Here is a 13,370-nt window from a genome sequence, read left to right as displayed (position 1 = left end):
AAGTTGTTTGTTTCGTCGTCTAGCGGTTACACACGTGACCACCTGCTAGCGCCACAGGTGGGCCCTGGCGGCCGATGCTGACTGAGGGGAAGTTCCAGGTCCGTCTCGCAGCCGAGTACTGGAGGCTGGCGGGCGCGAGTCTCTCTCGCGGCCCCACGGCTGGCTCGCGAGCCCTCATCCCAGCCACTCACCGTCACGCCGCGTGCCGAGTCCGCTGCCGGCGCATGCGCGGGGAACGCCTTCTCGCTCACCGCCGCTGCTGTATTCTGCACTGTTCCCTTAGCTGCAGCGTCACATTGAAACCTAAAACCTGGAAAAATAAGTTGTTGCTGTCGATAGGGAAAGGAACCTCACACGCTCAATCCGGCCAGTTCATTTTCGACATCAACATTTTATGGGTCTTTCACATCGGTTGACACTTTATAAGAACCTCTTCTGTGCACACTGGACATGTATCTCTTCCCTCTCTGTAACCAACAGCTATTCGCTTCAGTCTAGCACAGTTGAGAGAGGAACCGTCTTTTGAAACTTAGTTGTTTTAGTGCGTTTTTTTTACATCCCCGCTGCTCGTTCCGTCATTTTTATTAAACGTCGTAGAGTCACGTGACGAAAGTTACGAAACGACACGCTCATATACAGATGGCGACAGTATGGGAAAGTGTGTAATTTACATCGGCAGTCACATCTACATTTGAATTAATTTAACAGCAAGTGGCTCATTAGACTCTCACCAGCAGTTGGAAGCAGTTACTCGATTCGTGGTCCAAAGTAGAGGATTTAATTTGTTTTAGTTTTCGTGATAGTGTCATCTCTACGAATCTGCCTCATATGAGACACGTTCCGTGTGCAGTGTTGCCAAGTATGTGGTGTAACTCTTGGTACCAATGTGAGGCTGCAATCAAAGGCGGCAAGTATTTTCGTACTGCAGATATGCAGGAACACTCGGCGTGAGATCGGAACTGAAGACACATTCTGACTGAACGACTTGTGTGCCAATAATTTATGAATATGGTGGAGTATATGCTGGTGTAACACAGCGCCACACATGCTAGCAGCATAGTTTCCAGTAACGGGGTAATGTAGTGGACTGGTTCAAACAAGGAACGTTAATGCAGCTGCATGATGTGGTAGACAACCAACAATATTGCGCCATTCGTGTCTTTAAAAGAGTTTGATTGGTGACGTTTTGAAATGCAGGCGGTCGTGATAGATGTCGGCTGTGTTCTTGTAAGTTGCTTGCATATGTTATACGCCATGAGGAAGACAATCTTGAAAGAGACATGTGGTGTTTGTTAATACAGCAGTGTTTTTGAGTTGTTGAGCTTTTGCAAAAACTGATTGTGAAGTATTTTACAGACCGAAGGGCTCCTCACGTTAGTTTACAGGTATCTCTCGTCGTTGTCACGGTGTTACCGGAGTTGTCATACACAGCACAAAATGGTACCTACAAATAAATGAACAAAGGATTGATTTTTTTGTATTCATTATTTGAAAGACCAATAGATATGATGTAACTGATTGTGATTCCTGAATGCCGTATGTCAGCGTTGTGTCAGCATATCCACCAGCTGCTGGTTTCTGTTCTGTCTGGCGACGTCCAGGGGGGTGCTGCCACCCCCATCCCGGGCCCCCCTGTCCGCCCCCGCCAGCAGGAGCTCAGCCGCCGCCTCTGCGTCGCCCCCCACTGCCGCCCTGTGCAGCGGCGTCCGCCCCAGGAAATCCCTGGCGTTGGGGTCAGCAGAGGCGCCGACCAGCAGCCGCACCACACCAGCGTGGCCATTCTGTGCAGCCCAGTGCAGGGGCGTGCTCTGATACAGGCTGGTCCTGGCGTCGACCTCCGCGCCGGCGCCGACGAGGCAGCTGGCCGCCGCCACGTGACCCCTGCCTGCTGCCAGGTGCAGGGCGGTCCAGCTGGTCCACTCATCCCTCGCCGCCACGTCCGCCCCAGCCGCCAGCAACTCGCGCAGCTGCTCCGCCGCGCCCTGCTCGGCCGCCTCTATCAGCCTCCTCCCTCTCTCCTGTTGAGAGAGGCTCCTGCACAAAACATCGACACTCTCTCACTCTACTACACAGACAGACACACAGACACACACACACACACACACACACACACACACACACACACACACACACACACACCGAATGAAAGAAACCGTCACAGACTCCAAACTGCGAGCAGCCCTCAATACACTTCTGCCCAGCCACGAGTTAGATAGAAATCTAGAAATCTTCCCTCTAGGATACAGATCAACCAGCGTCCGACAGAGACATACCAGTATCCCATTATCGAAATCTGCAGCCGCTTCCCGTTAAAAATTGGTGCACTGCATCTCATTACCAGCTGTTTTAACTTTTTCTCCTAATTCACTCCGAGGAGTCACCTCCTGTGACCTCAGCATCCTGTTGGTAATCGATCTTTGAGCTTCAGAAAAAAACACCTGTGACGGTTACTTGTGTGTGGAGCAATCCCTTCCGACACTGGGGAAGAAAACACAGGCAACTAATCAGATCTCTAAGTACAGAAATACAACTTCCTCGTCTGTTAACAAAACGTAGGTCGCAACACGGACAGTATTAGTGAAAGCGAGAGCGGTGAATATTGGATCCATTGCTGGGTTTATGTATTACTCTATACCAATGTTGTCTTCATCAAAATATTTTCCAGTACATGTGAATACATTTATTCCAGTGTTTGTTCCGCTGTGGCAAACAATTCTGGAACTTTCGCTGTGATATCCCGTAGTTCCCTCACCGATACATTTCACATCTCATCTGTGTATGAAAGAGACAGCCCTTTACGGTTCGTCGTAATTTTTAGGAATAAAATTTCACATCGGGTGATCGTGCAGCCAAGGGCGTCACCATAGTATGGTTTGTAGCCAACAATCACGAGCACGCAACGAATTCTAAGCAGATGCGTGATGACAATGCAGAAATCATCGTTCCGCCACAGATAGAGTTTTTTTTTCGGATTGCGTCATGCCGCTGGCGTTGAGCTTGTAGGTTTTGCTGCTTTCTCACCGTTTTACCTTGTGACTGGAATTTGTGGTGCACCAAACTGTTGAAATCGAAGAAACATTTACACCAGTCGTAAACACTTCCCGTACTGATAGTAGATTTGACAAAAGCAAAATCTAATGTCTCTAAAAGGTTGATGAATTTGACTCCGTTCGCATAGCCAAATTTAGTACAAACGCCATAATCCCCTTTTACGTTAAACAAATAATCGCAGATTCAACTAACAGACCAATAACCTTTCCAAGATGTGACCACAGACTAAATATCCCATTTACCTGGTGGAGACATACTTTTCAGACATGTTTACCTACACAACGACAAAAAAGTAGCGCGAATCTGAGATATAAAAAAGGCGAAATGGCGAGTTCCCCGTTACTTTTCAGCACTACTCGTGTCGCAAGAGTTGTCGCGTTTAACCGGACCGCATCAAAGGAAAGGCTTAAATTCTCCAGTACAGCTGCACTATGTGTTGTTTAAAAACCGTATCGGACGGAATGTATGCGCCAATTGTGGATGAAGTTGTACACGAACACGCATTCAGACGAACAGGCAACCGCTTTTACATTTCTAAGAGATACGGGAACGCTGACATTTGATTCCTGTTCCCGTGTTAATGCAATTTACTCCGTAATGTCGTGTTTTTCTAGACAGGGCAGTCGCTGAGGTGGGAGTGAGCGCCGCCAGGCTGTGTGCCCAGACTGGGTCGCCGGGACAGCACTGTGGAGCGGAGAGGGCGCACGACTTGACGGACACACTGTACCGCGTCCAGGGCAGGCTGCGCCGTCTGCAGGCGACCCTCACAAGCGACGCCCCCTACCGCCTGTCAGCGACTGTCGAACACATTTCAGTATGTGCTCAAAGTATTTAAATAAAGTGTATTCCGTCTACGTACAATGGCGAGTAGTTTCTACTTTCGACCTGAGACCATGTGTTTCACCATCAGGAAGCAACCGCGTGCCTTCGAGCAGAGACCAGGTCGAATGTTAGACTGAGCCGACAGCCGTGTCTGCAGACGCAGGCGGCTGCGGCGTGGCGCACGCGAGCTGCAGGAAGGGCCGAGCGTCGGCCGGGCTGCCCCCTCTACTCGGCTGACTCGCCTGCAAGGGCTGCCGCCGTCTTCTCTGATGGCCGCACGGCCGCAATTGACAGACTTCGGCTGCGGAACGGCAGTCGGCGCTACACCAGGATTGTCGGTATTTTTAAAAATATGGAGGGTCCAATACATCGATATTAATTAAAATGTCGATACCGACTGTCGATACCTTGAAAAAGTGTGTATCGGCGTACAAAATATCGCGACACTCCTGCCTATAAAAATATCGGCTGCACATTGTAAATATACTGCTGATTGTAGAGTTGTAGAACTATCGACTTATTATTACATGTTCTGTACATCAACAAGCTAACAGGGTGTGTACGTGGAAGAGGAAAAAAAATTCCCGCATTTTTCCTCGACTTCTCGGTTAAAAATATACTTTCTCTCGGGTGAAAATACACTTTTTCCGTGTTAAGCGACACTATACTCTTCCTCCCCACTGTAAAACTCATCACTTCTTTGATTGTTATACCGACGTAGAATTCCCCAGCACTTTAGTAAACTAAATTCAGCGGGGGAAAAAAACGTTTTGCAAGACCTTTGATGTCGTCCAAATGTTCCTATTATGAAGGTATAAATTCGGATTCCCCAAACACCGCACGTTACTTTCAGATGCTTTGAAATCGAGATTGCGAAGAGCTTTTGTAAGCCAGCCATAGCTCATGTCACGTGATCTCGCCAGCTGATGACAGCACACTACACGTGATGTAAGTCAGCCAATAGCAACATTACTCTTAAGTAGCGCCAAGACACAAATAAGAAAAGTTGACAGTTTAAATCAATATATTCACATATAATATTTGTCTCAAAGATTAATAAGGTGCGATCTCTCGCAGCTAACCCTGCACATATAATATTGAAGATCTGTGCGCGTTTTACACTTTAATACACGTCACACTAACCTGCCAGTAAATTTTTAGTAACGACCCAAATGTCTCATCTTCTGGACTCTAAATTTCTCTAAATGGCTCGTCACCAAGGAGTTGATTTTTAAATGAGAGTCAAACGCTCTATGATTTAATAAATTCATCGTACGTTCTCGCACATAGCTCACCTTGCGTAAAAGGAAATTTGCTTTGAATGTAACGCTTTTCAACCCACTACTCTCAGTATTTTCCCGCGACCTGTTAGAAATATGAGGTTCGTTTCAGCAGTTGACAGAGAGCGCCAGGTGGAAGGAGTCACCGCGCTTGCGCAGCTACGATGACGCAGGAGGCCCTCATGTTCCTACGTGTAAAACTCTGAAACATCTTACATTATGTCACCAAAGAAACAAAACATCAGAGGATTACTTCAAGAGCATCCGCATTTCATGCACTGTGGTGTCACCGCCAGACACCACACTTGCTAGGTGGTAGCCTTTAAATCGGCCGCGGTTCAATAGTATACGCCGGACCCGCGTGTCGCCACTGTCAGTGATTGCAGACCGAGCGCCACCACACGGCAGGTCTAGAGAGACTTCCTAGCACTCGCCCCAGTTGTACAGCCGACTTTGCTAGCGATGGTTCACTGACACATACGCTCTCATTTGCCGAGTCGATAGTTAGCATAGCCTTCAGCTACGTCATTTGCTACGACCTAGCAAGGCGCCATTATCATTTGCTATTTATCTTTAAGCATGTACAGTCAAGAGCGATGTACACCAATTATGGATGAAAGTTAAGTATTCTACCAGCTACGTATCTTTTTTATTAGACTCAACTCCTATAACTGTTCCAGACCTCACGACAATCTGCGTGAGCTTAAAAGCGTGCATTTCGGCCTCCTCTAGCAACACGGTGTTGGCTCTTCTGCCAACACTTCATGCACCACACTAAAATGCACAATTCGGCTTAAATTGCCCATTCCTAAGTCGATATTCCGATGTAAATTTTCTTACAGCACCAGTACTGTATTACCTGATGTTTGGTTCTTTATTATGGTATAATGCCATAAGTGCACTTGATGCGCAGCGAACAGTTGAAACTAGCCAATAGTCTGAAATTAAACACTTTGTTTCAAATAAATTGACTGCCTGAGCGGAAATTATTAAAAGCCAAATCTCTTTGGCGAACCTTGAAAAATAACTTTATTCTGCAAAGCGATTACTTCTTGACTGTCAGAAAGGTGGAAATAATATCTGAAACTAGGAACATACTTTAGCGAACGTATTTTAAAAAGAAACAGGTCTCACGTTTCCTGTGATTCTTATCGTCGATAAACCGTAAGAATTTAACAGAATTCGATATCGTGAACGTCACAGCCATTGACATTCTTGTAACCTTTATATATCTTAAGTGTGCCTTTCAGCATTTCATAGTCCTCGTAATTCGGAACATTGTTGTATCTATCTGCTGAAAGAATCTTACACTCGCAATCGAGCTCTAGGTATGTTTGATATCCATTTATTGTATTTACGTGCTAGCATTTGTAATTTTGTACAAATGTCCTCCTTAGTCGCCAAGTCCTATGATCCACTGGCGACATTATAGGATTAGACAGACAGAATAATCTCTCGTTCGAGGCGAAGGATGTATGTGACGTTCTCGAGTATGCAAATTATAGACACGCCTTGAAAGATGTTAGAGAAAAAGATACCTCACAGTAAAAAACATTGTAGTGTAGCTGTAAGCGGCAAATTTTGTCAATGAAACCGGACTCCACATGTTAGTGCTAAAGTCAACAATGCCTCTGACTGTTAAATTTAGTGATTGATTGGGTGTTTGAAGAAGTCTTGCCTTCCATTAGGGCGGGTGCACAAGGGAGAACCTCTGTCGTGCAACTGCCTCGCCTTTTGCACAGAGTCTGTACAATCATATGAAAGAGCACACACACACACACACACACACACACACACACACACACACACACACACACACACACACACAGCGACTCCCCAGAGACAACTTTTCAGTTGCTCCGGCCGCCGACAGAAGGGCGAACCAACTGCCTCAGCCGGACGAAGACACCGATAGTGAACTGATCGTAAATGAAGTAGAAAACAGGTCGGCACTGTTCACTGTAGAACTTTTGAAAGATTATTCTGGCGCTAATTTGAAAAGCAAAGTGTAGGAAGAACTGTGTGTAGTACAATTTGGGGTTATCCTCCACAAAAGAACGCCAAGCAGACAAGTTTTTAGTTTACAGAGTTGCTTTTATTGACATACTTTCAACATTATTATCATCTTACACTTCTTAATAATGTTTCGTGGATAGAACAACTAAGTTTTTCAGTATTGTTGAATTGTAGTGAAATCCGAGTCCATTGTACTGCCATGGAACAGATCCTCCATGGGACATATAATCGGTTTTAAAATAGCTGCGTATATTGACAGCAGATAAAACTTCAGCATGGTCTATAGGCTTCTGTGGACATTCGCAAACAATATCTGTAAAGTCTATTTCATCTCATCTGCGTACAAAATTGTGGAGCACACAACATGCTTTAATTATTGGACGACAGAAATCGATGTTAACATCATGAGGTTTACGGAAAATGTGCCATTTGTTCACCAGTATGCCAAATGTGCATTCAACCGTATGACTAGTAGTAGTGCGCCTACACTTGAAAATTTTCTTCAATGAGGTTAGCATTTTAGTAGCAAATGGGCGCAAAATGTGCCTCAATAAACCGAAAGCTTCAGCAAACAAACAAAAATGCATTGGTTTGCCTTCTGGATCGTTAAAGGCAATGTTCGGTTGTTCAGTATGTTCAGAAGGTTACGGTATAGCTTTTCACCCATATTAGAATTATTAAAAACTGCGGAATCACCTGCTGCTCCATTTGCACCGACATCTATGAACAAAAATTGGTATTCAGCATCGACCCGTGCCATCAATACCACAGGAAAGATTTTTTTATAATTAAAAAAATTCTGAGCCAGAACTTTGAAGTTGTATTATTCGAATACGTTTTCCATCTGTATCGTGTTGCAGAAATGGGTGTTTTTATAGAACTGTTCAGCCAACAACTCTTCCTCACATTTCTCTGGCATAACCACACATAGCAAAACATTCCGTACTTCAGTGCATGTTGCTTTCACTATTTTGCAGACTGTGCTATCACAAATGAAGTACTTGTATGGAAGATCATTTAAACTTGATCCAGTCGCTGGACACCTGAAAAGTTATGTAACTGAATAATAATAGTTTTCATTTTTATTTCACGAAAATAAATTAACTTCTACAACAATGTCAAGCATTTCAATTTATTGTCCGTTTCCTAGGAACACTGGTACAACAAAGACGAAAAAATCGAAGGACATGCTCAGCAAGAGAATTGCGTGAGCAAAAATTGGCCATGTCGGGACAAGCAGTACAAATTTTACGATCAACTTATTTCTTCTACCAACCGTAGAAGTACGTGATGCAAGTGGAAATGTTGAAACAGCAATAAGGAACCTGAGGAAACAGAACCTTCAAAGGACACGAACCTTCAAAGGCCACCCACTGTTTAATCTCGACATACATCCTACAATCCAAAGAAGAAAAGTTACGAAGAAACTTCACTCAATATAGTTCGAGAGGAGAAAGAAACTGTTTCATCAATGAATGACCCTGCAACATAATTTGCATTGTCTCTCGTCGCTACACTGAAACCAATACCCACACACCAAATGATTGATGCACAAATTGAGGTTCTTCAGGTAATGAGACTTTTACAGAACACGTGTCTACCAAATGACATGTAACGGTTTCAGTCGTGGCGTTCGGTGTTCTAGCTTCTCCACCCCTGCACGAGTGTTCACTGGAACATCTGTGTCTGACAATTAACCTACTGCCGGCAACAGCTCCTAAACCATCCTTACTTCTCCTCATGATTGACACAGTGTAAACTCATACCCGACAAATTTTTCTGTGCCTCCACATGGATCAGGAACTATGTACAATGTCGCTACACCAACAGTGTTTAAACTTTATACCTGCACTCATTTTCTGCCATTTCCATCAGTTGCTTTGGACATCTTTTATACCAGGGATTCCCAAAGTGGTCCATATCAACCCCTTGGGGTCGATATCGGTTTCCTAGGGGCCGACATAAACGAAAACTGATTTTGGGGGTCGACGAGGTCTAAAAATCGACCCCTATTAAATTAAAACAAGTTCATCAGCACAGACGAAGAGCTTAAGCAGAAGTTCAACCAAGGCTATCAGAAGTTCTGGTTGCAACGCAACATTGAAACACAGTATCCTACATTGTGGAACATTGCTGAAAGATACCTTATCGCTTTTCCATCATCATACCTAGTGGAAGAAAGCTTCAGTGTAGTAACAGACATTTTGACAAAACAAAGAAACCGTTTGAAAATCAACGAACGTGGAGATTTAAGGTTGCAACTCACCAATATTGAACCGGATGTAGCTAGATTGGTATATAGTCACCAGGTTCATCCATCACACTGAATGTTTTATTTTCCATCTGTGAATTAATACTTTTTTAAATATAATTTCCTACCTACTTAAGATTCTTTAAGTACTTAATTTGTAATAATCATTATAAATTTAACTTGATATTTACTGAATTGTATGTCTTTTTATTTTGTTAAATTTTGATGCGAAAATGAAGTCAACTTTACTCACTTAACCAAGTGCAAAGTTTCCCAATTGGTACCTTAGTACCTAGGTATTTTGTATCAATAAGAAAAAACTAAATATAGGCCCCCTTATTCATAATACTCTGCTAATTCTCACTCTGTCTTCTTCTATTGGCCTAAGTCAGAATGAAAAATAACAATCTGTAGCAGCTGTTTTAAGTTAGCGGACCTTTATGAATAAGGGGGTTGATCTTAAAAGTAGGTAATTTGGCCATGGGGGTCTGAGGTAACAGTTCATTTTGGAAAAGGGGTCACTTGTCCAAAATAGTTTGGCAATCCCTGTTTTATAAAAATGTAATGATTACTGTTACTAACTGGATTGCTGGAATTAATAAATATCAAGCTAAATAAAAATGTGTAATTTCATGCAACCTACTGTAATATAACACTGAGCCTCTCTTCGGGTGGAATCACCTGTCGTGTATTTGTATTTTGGTAGGAGGCGCGTATTTGTATTTTGGTAGGCGATGGCAGGCCCCAGAATTGGGACTAGCTCGTCACATGACGTTACACTCGTGCGGAACTGAAGGATTTCTCTGGGTAACATCTTAGCTGTTTAAATAAAGGGAAATTCACTTTAATATTTCGTCTTTCAGACGTAAGTGGGTGAATCCAGTACTTCCTTTTTCGGTTTGTCCTTTGCAGTGGTTTGTGCTCTTACCATTCGACAGTCCCAAAACAATTCCTCCCTGTGCACTGCTCGGCTACACTACAGAAACCCTTCAAAACGGGTCCACTGTCAGGAAACAGTTGCTCATCGTGTGCGAGCTCTCGAAAGCAGAAGCAACAATAAAGCAACAAAGACGAAATGGTTGCGCGACAGTAAGTCTTCCGTGTACGCCTGCCCTTAGAAAACACGGTGAGTACAGAATTAAAGAGATGTATCGAGGCCACATAATTCACTTCGAAAGTTTGAACAGTATTAGTGAAGGGCAAATGAAGCACATCAATTACTACCTCATCTTGTCCCTAAAAACGAAAACTTGAAACATGTTCGTACTCTCGAAATTATTTGACGATTACTGCGATTACACTTACCGTGTCATCAGAGTGCAGAGAAGAAATTTGCAAAAGCATCACGGTCTGACACCCAAATAGTGAAGAAATGCCGAGGGTCGAGTACAATGAAAATTCGATAAATTTGTACCAAAGAATGAAGGAAAACCTTAGCATCGACTACTACATTAACTATTTCAATATCGAGGATGATGACTACACCAGAGGCGAACTGGTTAACGATATCAAATATCTCCGTGAGGCTAAGTTGTTAGCATAATTTTTTAATGGGTCGAGATCCGTTAAAACTGTTGATGCAAAAAGTGCAAAACCTTCGGTGCCACCTGAAGGAAACCCCGGAGGGATTTTTTGTTTCAAGTCTTCTCTCATATTCCACCTTCAGGGTTTTCTCTCTCTCTCTCTCTCTCTCTCTCTCTATGATCCGCGACGTGATGGGAGCTGCTCCTTCTTGCATCTGTCGCCCGTCTTTAACTGGCGGGGGGGGGGGGGGGCAGAACACAGGAACAGTGGCGACTCGCTAGCCTGAGGCAGACCTGGGAGCGAGGTCAAGCATTTGCAACTTGTACATACGGTTGGTGCGGCAATGCAGCACTTTCTGAAAGCACCTACAGTCACCTTATTTCTCGCACGAAATGTGTGGTTTTTCCCAGATAGGTGCAGCTCGTTTGAAGAGACGAAACGCAAACTTCAGTTCTCTCTAATTTTCAGCTGGCATGACCGTCCCATCTGCATTTCCGTAACGAGTAAAGCAAAACACGTACTGCAGTAATTTACATGGCGCAAACCTCGGCGATATGTGTTGACGGAAGAGAGCAGCTGCAGACAACGCCGCCACATCCTGCTTCTCTTAGTGTGCCACAGATTACAACAGGGAATGATTCGCAGCGGTTCGTGCGCACAAACAGTGTTACGAAAACTGAATTAGCAGAAACACTAGTTAAAAAAATATATATTGCGTAAGAAAATTTTCAACAATACTATTAAACATGGAAGGAGCAACACTTGGTAACCATTTGGTAGAGTATTACAGTGGTTTTAGAAAGTGCAGATTTTGCTCAGAACAGATTTTCAACCTACAGTCCGTAATTCGCCACAGATTTACAAAGTCCAAAGATATAGTTGTAACATTTATATATTTTAAAGATGCATTTGACTCGGTTGATAGAGAAACACTTGATAAAGTGAACAGAGAATTTGCTATCAAATCTAAATCAGCAAACCTTATTCGTTGAAACGCTCACAAACACCACATCAAAAGTAAATTTTCGGGGTGATATATCGAAGGCATTCGACAAAAGCAGGTGGAAGGCAAGGTAATGGCTTGTCTCCACTCCTTTTAACTGTGCACTTGAGAAAATAGTAAGAGAGTGGAAACAAAAACTCAAAGAGCAGAAGCTATCGCCAATCATAATAGGAACTAAAAGCAAAGGTACTGAAATTCACTGTTTAGCATAAGCGAATCATTTTGCCATTCTTTCTGAAAATCTAACAAATGCTGGAATACAAATCAGTCTTTTAGAAGAAATAATCAACAAAGCAGGTTGAATATCTGTAGAAAAATAAAATTTATGACAAATATAACAAATGCTCTGGAATCTCTAGACCAGATATTGGCCAGATAAAGATGGTAAATATATTTAAATATTTGCGAGAAATTATCCAAGAAAATGGCTTAGAAAAATTTGTTTTAGAAGGGAGTACATAAAATGGAGAGCACTTGTGAAATAACAAGGAATATCTGCAACAAAAGATGCCTGTCTAAAAATTTAAGATACGCCACTACAACACAGTAGTAAAACCAGAATGTTTTTATGGAAGTGAATGTTTAATACCAAACATCAAATTGTACAACACTTAAGTCCTAGAAAGAAATTGCAAAAATATTTGGGCCACCACAAAATAAAGAGGTATGGAAATTATGAAGCAATGAAGAAGTTTATCGCAACATTGAAAACATGAATGGAACACTACAAAATAGGCGACTGCTATTTTTTGGACACTTATACAGAATGAACAGCAACAGGTTAACGAAACCAACAGGTTAACCAAACAGATTCTTAGATATCTTTGGGACAAGACGTTAACAATAGCCTGGATCCAAGAAGTTGAGAAAGATATGGAAAGAAACAACATGAGTGAGAAATATGCAACAGAAAGAGAGATTTTCAAGAGGACAGCGTTAAAAATTGAAGGATTCCAAGGCAAAAGGGAGAAAGAGACAGGGTCCAAATGGTCCCAGGAGAGAAAAAGGATACGTAGTGAAAAGATGAAAATACTGCAGGAAAAAGAAAGAACAACAAAGAAGGAAGCATTGAAATTGGTGCGTGGTCCTTAGATGGCCCAAACGAAGAAAAAACTTGAATGTTAAAGAAAATAAAACTTAAGGAATTAAGAGCTCTTGCATAAGACTTCAGAATCAAAGGTTTGTACAAAATGAAGAAAGCAGCACTTGAAGCAATAGAATGAATTTACTCAGCAGCAAATGATAGTGGTTTGTTTAACTATGGAGACTTGGCTCATAAAGCTACTCGCGAACTGAAAAAAACAGCGAGGGAATGTAAGGTCAAAGGTTACCCTGTAGTACATACAAAGAAAGACCTACTGGACTTGGTAAATTCAGAAAAGGAACGTTTGGAAACAATTCGGCACATTCAATTCTTTACAGA

The 13,370-nt window shown here is 42.9% G+C and overlaps 1 protein-coding gene across 1 annotated transcript in view; it reads right to left on the bottom strand.

Moving 5' to 3' along the window:
* Positions 1-1,541: 1,541 nt before the first annotated feature.
* The window catches only part of LOC126212633 (GA-binding protein subunit beta-2-like), a 149,733-nt gene continuing 137,904 nt past the window's right edge, over positions 1,542-13,370 (bottom strand). The window contains exon 4 of the mRNA XM_049940060.1: positions 1,542-2,034. Coding sequence (XP_049796017.1) covers positions 1,542-2,034 — 493 coding nt within the window. The remainder of the gene's footprint in view (positions 2,035-13,370) is intronic.

The sequence above is a fragment of the Schistocerca nitens genome, chromosome 11, assembly GCF_023898315.1.
Source record: "Schistocerca nitens isolate TAMUIC-IGC-003100 chromosome 11, iqSchNite1.1, whole genome shotgun sequence".
In the NCBI taxonomy this organism is placed as follows: Eukaryota; Metazoa; Arthropoda; class Insecta; order Orthoptera; family Acrididae; genus Schistocerca; species Schistocerca nitens.
This window is presented reverse-complemented; position numbering and strand designations above follow the sequence as displayed.